The sequence below is a fragment of the Sorex fumeus genome, unplaced genomic scaffold (assembly GCF_029834395.1).
Source record: "Sorex fumeus unplaced genomic scaffold, SorFum_2.1 ptg000044l, whole genome shotgun sequence".
Taxonomy (NCBI): domain Eukaryota; kingdom Metazoa; phylum Chordata; class Mammalia; order Eulipotyphla; family Soricidae; genus Sorex; species Sorex fumeus.
This window is the reverse complement of record NW_026606101.1, coordinates 77,676,886-77,690,489: the sequence shown is the minus strand read 5'-3', so window position 1 is coordinate 77,690,489 and position 13,604 is coordinate 77,676,886. Positions and strand designations below refer to the sequence as shown.

Genomic DNA, 13,604 nt, shown 5'->3' with positions numbered 1-13,604 from the left:
GAACCCTCAGAGTCACAGAATAAATAATGAAGTAAGCACAATGAGGTAATAACAGTTAAGGACATCATTGTTGAAAACATTCACATCCAAAATGTACCAGCTAAAATAGACCCTAATCAAAAGACTCCAAGACTTATTCTAATCAGAAGGACCAACACCATAAACAGAGAACAGTACTGAAAGCAGCAAGATCAAAGAAGGAAATTACATACAAATGAGTGTCCTTAGATTTACAGCAGATCTATCGAATTGATGTAGGCAGGCAGATAGGGAAGGCTCCTTCCCAAGGCAATGGCAGTAAATCTCCTGGGAAGTAATAGCCCTGACTTCATGGAGAACTGGTGCCGGTCTATATCAGACCCTGAGGAGGCTGGAACAACCCCCTCCAACAGTAACACCTGCAGAAACAAAAGTCAGGAAAGGAATTTCAAAAAAGACCGTCACCATTTCCAACCCCCTGGGAACCTCCCTAGCAAGGGACTTTTACATAGGTAGAAGCCCCGCATGGGGACAGGTTGGGGAAACCCTAGAAAGGCCACCTTAAAGAAAGGAAGCACGCACAAATGCTGCCCGAGCTCATGTGCTGCCTGCTCCCATGTGGCTGAGCACATGAGGTACCTGAGCAATGTGTCATGCACATCTCACCCCTTGAGATGTGTACTTTCATGTTTTCATGCATAATGCTGGGATGTGTGTTCGGGCTCTCTCTTGAGCAGGATACTCTCCACTCTCTCCCACTTTCTCTCTCCCTCCTTCAGTTCAAAACCTCCAAATAAAAACTGTCATTTCACTGCTAGTCTACTCCTGAAATTTCTTTATTCGAGGTGAGACAAGAACCCAGTAACCCTGGGTCCTGGGTGGCAGAGGCGGATGGGGAGAACGAGACCATCTTTCCTGCCCGCTTCACATAAGTCACCCGTGGGGCCCACCGATATCAAAATGAATCCTCTGGGTCCAAGAAATATGGTAGTATATAGTATAAAAATATCATAGCAAAATGGAGCTTCACCAAGAACACTTTATCCAGCACTTTCATTCATATTCAAAAGAAATATACAGAGGTGCAATCACAGGTGGTGAGGTTGGTGGCGCTGGTGAATCACGTCGGGGATGCAGAGCAGGTGGGGCTGAAGCAGCTCTGGGGGAAGGGAGGGAGGGTGGCGAGTAGGGGGAGGTAGTCGGATGGTGGGAGAAGGAGGCGGTGGCGAATCACTTATAAATGTCGTTCAAACTTTCACCGGATACCACATATCCCAGCCTGTATTTAAGGATATTGATTATTTCTGTGTCAGGAATGCTACAGGTCAATGAATCAATCTCCCATTATAATGGACTGCCAGAGAAACTGAGTCTTACCTCATAATTTGTTTCTTTCCTATATTTGCATCACTTTGTACTGACCCTTTGCTCTCCCTTTGCAGGGCTCCTCCTATCCAGCCCTTTCTCTGTAACCCACACGTACTCTAAGGTCTCTGTGAGCTGTGATGTGATTCAGGCATGAGTGACCTCCACGTGGAGGCAGGAAGGATTCACTTCTCCATGGGGCTCTCTCTGAACACACCTCCCTGGGGAAACTGGTGTGAATCAAGCCAGACTCATTTCCAAGTGCTCACACTTCCTGTCCCCGATGGTGCTGAGGACACACTTCCTCTATTCACTCTGGGAATTGTGGAACTCTGAAGGATGCCCCCAGACCAAAGGAGGGGCTGCAGGGGATCTGACGACCACCAGTGGGCACTAGAGAGCCACTTCAGAAAAGGCCTGAGAACCACAAGGGGGCAAAGAGGGTCACCATGTGTTAGAAGCCCACAAGGGCCAATATTCTGTCACAACAGAGAGACACTCAGCCCCCATCACCCACACCCACTCACATATATGTCCAGTTGCAGCGTCTTTCCTAGGACTCTTCCTTGTCGCTCCCAGAGAATCTCCACTCTCAGTAACACCCTCACACTCCCAACCCCCTCCCTGAGATCTGTCCTCCCTGTCCCCCACACTCACCCCCACTCAGCCCCCAGGACTCCAACACCTGGCAGGGTGAGTATTAATTGGTACTTTCTTGTTCGTTATTATTTTTATAGCTTTCTCTTTGATACTTACGAAGACGTAGAACAGTTTTTCCTCATTTTTCTCCCTCCTTCTAGAAAGCTCGTGTGACCTATTTTAAAGGCCCAGGACTGAGAGTTATCCATGACGCCTTTAGTCATGAGTAAAACCCATAATATATCCCTAGAGTGGGAGGCTATTTAAAGTGAATCTCCATTATCCCACCCTACACACACTTACACAAACAGGAGGCACTGCAGAGAGCATGAGAGGGGTGAAGCGTGGGGGGAGGAATAGCATGGGCCAAGGGGATACACTGGGGTGACGGGTTCATTCACTGTTTTGGTGTGATGATTAACTACAGAGGTGTCAATTTATGTCAGTGCTCATGAAACTTTAATGATCTATAAGTCAGTATTCTGTGTAGGGCATGGCCTCCTGTGGTTTTCACTGCTAAGAAGAAGACATGGGGTCAGGCTGATGTGAAGAGTCACATCCTATGCACCTCCATGCAAAATAGTCTCCAACATCCTCCTCCAGGTAAAGGCAAAATTCAGAATAAATACAATTTGTTCTCATTACAGGAAAGAAGTTCTTGACAGAAGCTAGCCCATATTTTGTTTGGCGTTATTTGTGAGTTTTTGTCTGGTTTGGGGGCTATACCTGGCAGTGCTCAGGGATTACTCCTGAATCTGCACTCAGCAGTTACTATTGAAATTGCCGGTGGAAGCATATGGGATACTAGAGTTCAAACCTGGGTGAGCCTTGTGCAAGGCAAGCGCCCCGCCATTGTGCTATCTTTCAGTCCCAGTTGTTTGGGATTTGTTATTGTGCCACTCTGGGTATAATGATGGCTCTATGCACAGAAGTCACTCTTGGTGGGGACATGGGACACCATATGAAGTGCAGGGAATGAACCTTGATGAGCCACACCCAAGGAAAGCAGCTTATCCCTCTGCTGTCTCTACACCTCTTGTTACTGGACACCAATCCTGGTGGACAGGAACAAACCATGGGATGCTCTGAGTATTTTAAAGAAAGACTTCAGAAAGAAGGGGTCGGGGTCAAGGGACTAACATGCTCATGGACCAAGAGCTCCTAATGCCAAACACAGTGAGTGTTTTCACTTAGATTTAGAAATCATCAGAAGAATGGGAATCTTAAGTCAGCTACCTGACTTAATCTATATGAGCTAAGATTTTACACATCCGAGGGCCTTTGATATAAGGACAAACATATTTAACCTCGGGGATGTTCCTCTGGGAGAAACAGCAGAGACAGAGCAGACACAGGATCCTGCCTCAGGTTTCCCAGATATCAGGGCTATGCTGTCTGGTCATTCTGCCTTAATCCTGATTCTGTTTTAATTCTTGGTTTCCTACTCATTCATAAATCGGTGTCATTCAGTGGATTACTTTTGTCTCAATAATTGGACTAACACAATGTGTTATGAGAATATTATATAAAATATTTAAGCTTTTCTGTGACAAATGATGAATGAAACAGATGTATGACTATAGACACTACATGAGAATCGTCAAAAATAAGGACAAAAATCACAAATTAAAGTTGTTGTCATATAACAATTGCATGGCAGAATCTTTTCCAGGTCACAAGTCAGCCTCAGAAGAAGACATTTGCTCTGGAGTCTTTCACTTACTCTTTATGTTCAAACAGAACGTTTTATGTAGGAGAAGGATATGCAAATGAGCCTCTCCCTGCTATGATGAAAACAGCCCAGCCCAGCCACAGCTCCAGGAGAGGCGTGAGTTCAGGGGTTCCCAGGGGCTCTATCCTGACTCACACAGAACTAACATGGCGTGTGGGCTGAGCTGGCTTCTCCTGGTGGCTGTGTTAGGAGGTAACTCATGGGCAACAGAGACACGGAGCATGGGAGATATGGGAAAGGCAGATCCTCTGTGAGAGGAGAGTTTCCTAACCAGGATGTCTTTGTGTTTGCAGGGGTCCAATGTGAAGTGCAGCTTGTGGAGTCTGGGGGAGACTTGGTGAAGCCCGGGGGGTCCCTGACACTCTCCTGTGCAGCCTCTGGATTCAGTTTTGGCAGCTATTGGATGAACTGGGTCCGCCAGGCTCCAGGGAAGGGCCTAGAGTGGGTCTCACTCATTAATACTGATGGTACATATACAGAGTATGCCGACTCTGTGAAGGGCCGATTCACCACCTCCAGAGACAACAGCAAGAACACACTCTCTCTGCAAATGAGCCTCCTGAGGGAGGAGGACACGGCCTTGTACTACTGTGCAGCAGACACAGTGAGGTGAAGGCCATGTCAGCCCAAACAAAAACCACCTGCAGGAGGAAGCAGGGTGAGCTTCAGTGTTGCAGGCCCCCAGGAGGCTCTGAGGACTGTCCCCTGTGGAGGCCTTGCTCATGAGCAGATGAATCATGTTTCTGTGGAGATCAGGCCTGACCTGCCCCTCAGCTCTCAGATGACCCCAAGGGCACCTTGTCCTGTGGGTTGTGGCTGTGAGTCCTCCATCCCCACTGTGGGCAGGAAGGAGTTTATTTCACTCTCTGCCTCATGATGGTGGTTTTTACTAATGGGACCATGACTTCCCTGGGGCCTAGGTAAGATCCTACATTATTCTCTGGTAGAAATTAAAATTACCTTGTAGAGATTATTATGGTGTCCTAGTAGGAGTCACTTATTCTCTAGCACTGTAGCACTGTCCTCCCGTTTTCCATTGATTTGCTCTTGTGGGCACCAGTAATATCTCCATTGTGGGACTTGTTCTTACTGTTTTTGGTATATCGAATACGTAATGGGGAGCTTGCCAGGCTTTGCTGTGCGGGTGAGATACTCTCGGTAACTTGCCAAACTCTTTGAGAGGAGCAGAGGAATCGAGTAGTAGTAGTAGTAGTAGTAGTAGTAGTAGTAGTAATAATAATAATAATAATAATATGGGTCTAGGACCAGGAAGAGAGTACAGCGGGGAAGTCACTTGCCTTGCATGCAGCTGACCCAGGTTGGATACCCAGCACCACCTCCAGTTCCCCAGCACCTCCAAAAGTTATCCAAGGTGCCAGAGAGATAGTACAGTGGGTAGGGCATTTGACTTGCATGTGACTGACCTGGGGTTTGATTCCTGGCTTCCCCTCAGCACCACCAGGAGTAATTTCTGAGTGCGGAGCCAGGAATAACTACTGAGCACTCCTGGGTGTGTCCCAAAAAAACAAAACCAACAACAAAGAGAGCAGAGCCAGGAATCAGCCCTGCACACAGCTGGCAGTAGCCAGAAGAAAAATGGTCGCACTGCCTGGGAGACAGCTCAAAGGACCATCGCACAGGAAGCCCAGCACCAGTTTCCAGCGTATGCCATGACCTCCCCAGCACTGCGGAGAGCGACTCCAGGAGAAACCCCAGATATCACCAGGTGTGACTCAAAAAAGCAAAATAAATTAATAAATAAATAAAATAAAGAATGAATGATCTAGGGCTGCAGCTTAGGAATGTGGATAGAGCATTTGCCTTGCATGCAGCTGACCAAGGAGACAGGGGAACAGGAAGAGGGTAAGCCCTGTCAAGCACATGCCACAAGCCAGTTTTCCCTTCCCAACACCAGAGTCTCACACCCCCTTCTGCTTGAGGGGACAGAGTTTTGGAGAGATATTGGCAAGTGACGTATCCTAGGAAGCCCAACTGCCCGCGGGTCAAGATCTCTTGACCCTGGGTGGGAGGGGAACAGACCGAGTCCCTGCTCTGCCCAAGGCCCAGAGATCAACACAGGCACTTCTGGCTCTCGCCACAACTACTGAATTGCTCGTCTACAGGACTGATGTCAGAGAGGCCAGAGAATCACCTGCACTTGAGCGTCCCATCTCAAAGCCTGAAGCCTGATGCCACCTCTGCAACTGTGCAACGGGGCTGCCAGCCAGAAGAAATACAGAAATTAGATGGGAACATTGATTGGAAACCCGCTGGGCTCACGAGTAGAAACTCTACCACAGAAGGCCCAAGCACACCTAAGAGTTCAGGAAATCCTCAGGCCGGGATTTTAGCAGCACCATTAGGAGAGAGATGCTGTAACAAACAGTGTAAAGTCAATTAATTAGTGTTGCTCAGGGAGCTAGCTTGGGGGGTGGGGAACTGGGGACATTGGTGGAGGGAAGAGCACAATGATGGTGGAACTGGTGTTGGCATGCTGAATACCTGAAACAACTGTATTGTGAAGAACTGTCTACATCAAAGTGTTTAAAGTAAGAAAGGAGACAGTCAGACATACAGACAGACAAAGAGGACAGCGTTTCCATCAGTGACTGAGTATGAACAGTCAGTTCAAACTGAGCTCGTGCCAGGTCTGCAGTGATAAGGAGATTTGGGGCAAGGGTCTGTCAGACACCCTTCAGTCATCTCCAGAAATCCACTCCTCCCGGGACACTTGTTCTCCTTAAGTGTCATTGAATGTTACCCACTGGCGGAGGCACCTGTCAGAGCAAAAGAACCAACCGTGACCCTGGTGGAGGGTGACAAGGGTGGGAACAGCAGGACCCCTGAGCAGGGACACCCAAGCTCTGATACAGATGAAAGATGCGCAGATATGGACAGAAGCAGAGTGACCTCAGTGGAAACATTGAGACGGGGCAGTTTTGGATGAATTTTTGAAACTTTTTTTCTAACTTTCTATGGAGTCCATGGAAAATTTAAAAGAAGCACATGGAATAGTTTAAATGTAGCCTATAACAAATGTCTGCCCCGTGAGAATGCACAGTAGACCCTGAACTCCAAAATGCAAAAATCAGAGAGCCAGAGTGATAGTACAATTCAATTTTCTTTTCTTACCCTCGCCAATGGGAGATATCCCCAGTATCCCATATGATCCTCCCAAGCACTAGCAGGAGTAAAAAGGTAAAGGTAAAGGCCCTCCCATTGATCATCCTCATTTTTCTCCCTCATTCTAGAAAGCTCATGGGACCTATTTTAAAAGTCCAGGACTGAGAATAATCCAAGACTCCTTTAGTCATGAGTAAAAATCAATAATATATCCCTAGAGTGGAAGGCTATTGAGAGTGAATCTGGTGGCCGCCAGATTCACTCTGTCCAGAGGCCACTGGACAGTCAGGTTTGGGCCCACAGTGATGAGACATGGGGGGCCTTACGGGATGGGGGTGGAGCTGGCCCTTTCCTCCCCACCCTAACAAAACCATGAGTCACCACCCATGAATGGCCTCTCTGGCTCCTCATCAAGCTGCTTAATGGCCATGATCCCAAACACTCTGAAACAAATCCTGAAACCCAGTGGCTTTTGGAAGAAATGCTTCCAGTCTCCACAGGGTGGGGGAGGTGTAGGATGGTGTGTTTTCTGAGGGATTTTGGTGGTAGAAAATGGGCACTAGTAAAGGGACAGGTATTTCATCATTGTATGACTGAGACTTAGACCCGAAAGCTTTGTAACTGCTCTCACAGTGATGCAATAAATAAATTATATTATTATATTTATTATTCAATAAATAACTTTATAAAAAGAAAAAAAAAGTAAGGCGGAGTTCATGCCCAATTCAATCAGCTTAACAAATGGTTGAATAAATAGTAATACTCCTACATTTAAAAAATAATAATAATGGGACCAACTCTCACAATGTGTTATGAGAATATTGAATGAAGTATTTAAGCTTTTCTCTGACAAATGATGCATGAAACAGAAGTATGACTGTAGATGTTACATGATAGTCATCAAAGATAAGGAGAAAATATCACAAATTAAATTTGTTGTCATATAATAATCGCATGACAGAATCTTTTCCGGGTCACAAGTCACCCCCACAACCTGACAGTTGCTCTGGAGTCCTACACTTACTCTAGGTTCGAACAGAATGTTTTATGTAGGAGGAGGATATGCAAATGAGCCTCTTCCAGCTATGATGAAAACAGGCCAGTCCAGACTCAGATCTGGGAGAGGCGTCAGTTCAGGGGTTCCCAGGGGTTCCATACAGACTCAGACAGAACCAATATGGCGTGTGGGCTGAGTTGTCTTCTCCTGGTGGCTGTGTTAGGAGGTAACTCATGGGTGACAGAGCATGGGAGAGATGGGAGAGGAAGATCCTCTGTGTGAGGAGAGTTTCCTGACCAGGATGTCTTTGTGTTTGCAGGGGTCCAGTGTGAGGTGCAGCTGGTGGAGTCTGGGGAAAACTTGGTGCAGCCCGGGGGCTCCCTGACACTCTCCTGTGCAGCCTCTGGATTCAACTTTAGCAACTATGGAATGCATTGGGTTCGACAGGCTCCAGGGAAGGACATAGAGTGGGTTGAAATAATTTATTATGATGGTGGTACTAAATACTATGCCGGCTCTGTGAAGGGCCGATTCACCATCTCCAGAGACAACAGCAAGAACACGCTCTCTCTGCAAATGAGCCGCCTGAGGGAGGAGGACACGGCCCTGTACTACTGTACGAGACACAGTGAAAGGAAGGCCCTGTGGACCCAGACACAAACCACCTGCAGGAGGAAGCAGTGTGAACTTCAAGGGAGCAGGCCCCCAGGAGGCTCTGAGGACTCTCCCCTGAGGAAACCTCACTCATGACCAGATGAGTCTTGTTTCTTTGGAGATCAGGCCTGACCTGCCCCTCAGATCTCAGATGACCCCATGGGCATCTTGTCCTGTGAGTTGTGGCTCTGATTCCTCCATCACCACTGTGGTCAGGAAAGAGTTTGTCTTACTCTTGCTTCATGATGGTAGTTTTTGTTATTGAGACCATGACTTCCCTGGGGCTTAAGGGGCACATTTATTCTCTGGTAGAAATTAAAAGTACCCTGTAGAGATTATCATGGTGTCCTAGTAGGAGTCACTTCATCTGTAGCAATGTAGCACTGAACTCCCGTTTTTTCATTTATTTGCTTGAGTACACACCAGTAACGTCTCCATTGTGAGACTTGTTCTTACTGTTTTTGGCATATTGAATACGTCATGGGGAGCTTTCTAGGCTTTGCCGTGCGGGTAAAGGTAGCTTGCCAGGCTCTAGGTAGCTTGCCAGGCTCTCCGAGAGGAGCGGAGGAATTGAGTAGTAGTAGTAGTAATAATAATAATAATAGTGATAATAATAATAATAGAATAGGTCTAGGATCAGGAAGAGAGTACAGCGGGGAAGGCACTTGTCTTGCATGCAGCTGACCCAGGTTGGATCCCCGGCACCACCTCCAGTCCCCCAGCACCTCCAAGAGTGACCCACGGTGCCAGAGAGATAGTAGAGTGGGTAGTGCATTAGCCTTGCATGTGGTCAACCTGGGGTTTGATCCCTGACTTCCCCTGAACACCACCAGGAGTAATTTTTAGGTGCAGAGCCAGGAATAACTGCTGAGCACTCCCGGGTATGTCGCAAAGAAACAAAACCAACCACAAAGAGGGCAGAGCCAGGAACCAGCCCTGCACACAGCTGGCTGTAGCCAAAAGAAAAAGGGTTTACTGCCAGGGAGAGAGCCCAAAGGACCACCACAGAGGCTCCACATGCAGGAAGCCCAGCTCTGGTTTCCAGCATATGCCATGACCTCCCTAGCACTGTGGAGAGTGACTCCACATAACCGAGCTGAAGTAGCCCCTGAGGACCCCGAATGTGACCTCCAAACCCAAATCAAGCAACTGAACAGAACAAAAACAACGTCCCAAGACTTTTTTTACCCACTGCAGCAGGGAAGATCCCAGCCCTAGATTCTAGTCTGGCCCAGGGCCCAGGAGAGCCCGAATACACACAGACACCAGAATCCTGCATGGGGGGTCCCGGAGGCTGTCAAGGGCTCTGGGAGTCAGGAGCACGACAGTCATCCCTTGGGACCCAGTGGGAAGGGCAAGACGCAGCGTGCACGCACCCGCCGCTTGCCTCCACTCATTTTCCCGTGCCAACACCTCCTCCTAGCAAGGCTGGGTCAGATATTGCTCGACAGCAGCTTCCCCAAACCACAGGGGCCACAAATCTCGACAGCCGGAGCACAGGCAGGCAGGCCAAGAGGCCTGAGTCCGACCCCGAAACACGGCCTGAAAGGCAGGCAGGCTAGGACGCCCCCGTCTGACCCTGACCCATGGCCTGGAGTAGCCCCCGGCAAGCCTGGGTTGGCTCCCCGACAAACAGAAAAGGAGTGCCCCAAACCCAGGCAGGGAAAAGGGAAGGGGCTTTATCAGCAGGTGCCTCAGAACCTGGGGGCCGACTGGCCTTCAGGTGAGCAGGCCTGGGTGCCGTGACCCATGGCCCCACTGAAAATGTGGGGTCTTGGGGGGGCAGGGGAATACAGCAGAGATTATAGGAACCAGAGGGCTGTCGAGGCCCAGACCCGGGTAGAGCAGTGAGGCACCATCACCGACAGAGGAGCTGGGTAGAGAGCGCGGTCCTCCCGCCTCCTCTTCGCACTGCATCTGGCTTTACTGAAAGGCCCAATTTTCATCAACCTCACGGAGAAACAAAACTTGTCCTCCGGCCACCTTCTTCGCTGAGACAGAGAAAAGGCAAGAGGGGGTTCCATCGCAACCTGTCTGAGGCACAAAGAGGGGCTCAAGAATGAATGACCTGGGCTGGAGCGATAGTACAGTGGGACGTTGGCCTTGCACGTGGCCTACCTTGGTTCCTTTCCCAGCATCCCATAGGGTCCCCCGAGCACCACCAGGAGTAACCCCAGAGCATTGCCAGGTGTGACCCAAAAAAGCCAAAGAAAAATAAGTAAATAAAGAATTAATGATCTGGGGCTGCAGCGAAGGATAGTGAATAGAGTATTTGCTTTGCACGTGGCTGACAACTCCCAGATCATTTTCTTTTCTTTCTTTTTTTTCTTTTCTTGTTTGGCTTTTTGGGTCACACCTGGAAATGCTCAGCAGTCACTTCATCAGAAAAAAAAAATCCTGGAGTCCACTCAGTTGTGTGTTGGCTCCTTCCTTCTGCTCTCAGACACACACTCTGTGCCCACTGACCCCTAACCTATGACCTGCACCCAGGTAGCCTCTACCTGGCCACCCCACACCTAGGAGTCCTGCTCTCTCAGATGGGCTGACCTCTAGTCCCTCATCCACTCATGAAATGGACATTCAGGTTTACCCATTCCCTCTCCACCACTCAGCCATTGTAGAACAGAAACCCTGTCCAGTGACACCTGCAGCTCTGACCCTTCACAGTGAGACAGAGGAAAGACCCAGAACATCGATGCTCTCCCTGAGCCCCCACTCTTCGGCACCCCCAGATACACCACACCCCAGAGCCTAAGGGTCTTCCTTACACTGAGGCTTCATATTGAGATCACTGCAGATGTGACTCTTAATGAGTTTCTCATTGTAGATCAACCTTAGTTTCCTGTCTGCCTTTCCAAGACAAAGAAACCTGGAGATTAGAGTCTACATTCCTCACTCCCCTCACATGGGGACATCACTGGGCAGTTCTCCTGTTCTGGGGACCTTTCAAAGTCACCTCTTTAAAATCACAAGTGCAACAATAGTTCTTCGCTTAGGGAACTCAAAGAATTTTGAAGGTTCAGTATCGATAATAAAGACTAATGTTGAAGGTAATTTTCCTATTAGAAATTACACTCTGAGTGATGGTTGCAACTGGCTAATTTGGAGTTAAAATAATGGATACACAGTCATTCTGAAAAACTGTATTATTCAAATATGGATATTCTGGTTTTTTTCAGTTGTGGGGCCACCCCTAGGAGTACTCTGTCTGTGTCCTGGTCTCCCCTGTAGTGCTCAGGGATCAGGCTAGTGGTGCAGGAAAACGAACATGTGCAAAGATGCTCCAATTCCATTGGTTCTGCCCAAGTTGATGTGAAAAACAAAATTTTAAAGTTTCTGTCATGCTAGGAGTGTCTAACAATGACAAAATATAAAATGAATATTCTAGATTTCTTTCCTTTCTAATTTGATTCTTGCACTATTTCTAATGGATTACTACTTATAAACCAGAACACTTTGTTTATCCTACATCTGAAAGAGTGAAACAGCTACAACATGAGGCAAGAAAGGGAAAAGAAATATATCTAATTAAATAAGATGAAAATAAAATAAAAATGTTAATCTACAGTAGATATTGGTGTGTAAAAATAAACTTTCATAAATTTAATTAAGTGTCCTGTTGGTCTTGGTGCAGCAGCTTTAGGAAATATCCCCAACATTCCCCAGGCACTCCAGCGTCCCTTCTGAGGTCTGGGGGCCCAGCTCCCCTGGAAACTGCTGACTGTGGAGATACAGACACAGCGCAGGTGGGTCAGGACTGTTAGGATTCACTGTCTTGGCAATGCAGGAGCTCTGGGACAGGACCCTTGGGGACAGAAACAGTGAGTAAAGTGCTTATACATGAGAGTATTTATGAATCCTGTAGCCACCTGGTCCCTAAGGTGTTACATCATCCATCTGAATCCTCATGTTGCCTGCGTTGGTGTTCGTGTGTCTCTGTGTCTATCTTAGCAGAATATTCTAGAACTGTTGGGTGTGTAGATGACTTTTGATCCTTAATGCTGACTTTTTTAAACATCAAATTTCAGAGCATATTTTCTGGCCCCTTCGATTGAACTCAGCCCTTGGGTACTCCATGTAATTACAGGGTACACGTATGTGACACGGCCTGTGTCCAGGTTCCATGCATTTGGGAGGTGGGTAGAAGGTAGTCCACTCCTCAGGGCCAGCACACTTGTGCCCTTGTAAAGTGTGTGAGTCTGAGCACTAAGACCATGTTCCAGTCCCAATAGTTTGTGGCTTCTCAATGCCTCTTTTGCAAACGACAGCACCCAAAAAGGAGAGAGAAAACAAAAGGGAATGCCCTGCCACAGGGGTGGGGTGGGATGGGGGAATGGGGGTGGGAGGAATACTGGGAGCACTGGAGGTGGAGAATGGGCACTGGTGGAGGGATGGGTACTCAATCATTGTATAACTGAAACCCAAGCACAATAAATTGTAAGTCTACAACTGTACCACATGGTGTTTCACTAATAAAATTAATTAGTTAAATTAAACACAAACAGGAAAAAAATAGTTTGTGGCTTGAGGACTCTCCATGAGCTCTTTTCAGGAACGTGATGGGGCTGAGATTATTCAGTAATGACCCAAATAACTGGCTCCTGAGGTTCACGGTTATCTTCTGGGTGCTGAGTTACATACAGGACAGAGTGGATTAAGTGCGTCTGACGACCAGACCAACCACACCAGGAAGGTCACTAGGCCCCAGTTGTTTTGGATTTGTTGTTGTGCCACAACTGGGTATACTGCTGGCTCTGTACTCAAGGGTCACTCTTGGTGGGGGCATGGGGAACCATATGAAATGCAAGGAATGCATCTTGATCTGCAACATGCAAGGGAAGAAGCTTATCCCTCTGCTGTCTCTACATCTCTTGTTACTGGGGAACGAACCTGGCGAACAGGGACAAACAATGGGATGCTCTGAGTATTTTAAAGAAAGACTTCAGAAAGAAGGGGTGAGACTTGCTCGTGAGACTAACCAAGAGCTCCTAATGCCCAACACAGTGAGAGTTTTCTCTTAGAACCAGGAATCATCAGAAGAATGGCATTCTTAGGTCAGCTACCTGACTTAGTCTATATGAGCTAAGCTTTTACACACCCGATGGCCTTTGATAT

The 13,604-nt window shown here is 47.7% G+C and overlaps 2 gene segments (V, D, J or C); both read left to right on the top strand.

Annotated features, from left to right (window-relative positions):
• Nucleotides 1–3,861: 3,861 nt before the first annotated feature.
• On the top strand, nucleotides 3,862–4,328 carry LOC130030418 (immunoglobulin heavy variable 3-74-like). The segment is given in 2 exon segments: nucleotides 3,862–3,907; nucleotides 4,009–4,328. Coding segments are annotated over 2 exon segments (366 nt in total).
• A 3,687-nt stretch (nucleotides 4,329–8,015) lies between these two features.
• LOC130030727 (immunoglobulin heavy variable 3-33-like) lies at nucleotides 8,016–8,568 on the top strand. The segment is given in 2 exon segments: nucleotides 8,016–8,061; nucleotides 8,155–8,568. Coding segments are annotated over 2 exon segments (460 nt in total).
• Nucleotides 8,569–13,604: the final 5,036 nt, after the last annotated feature.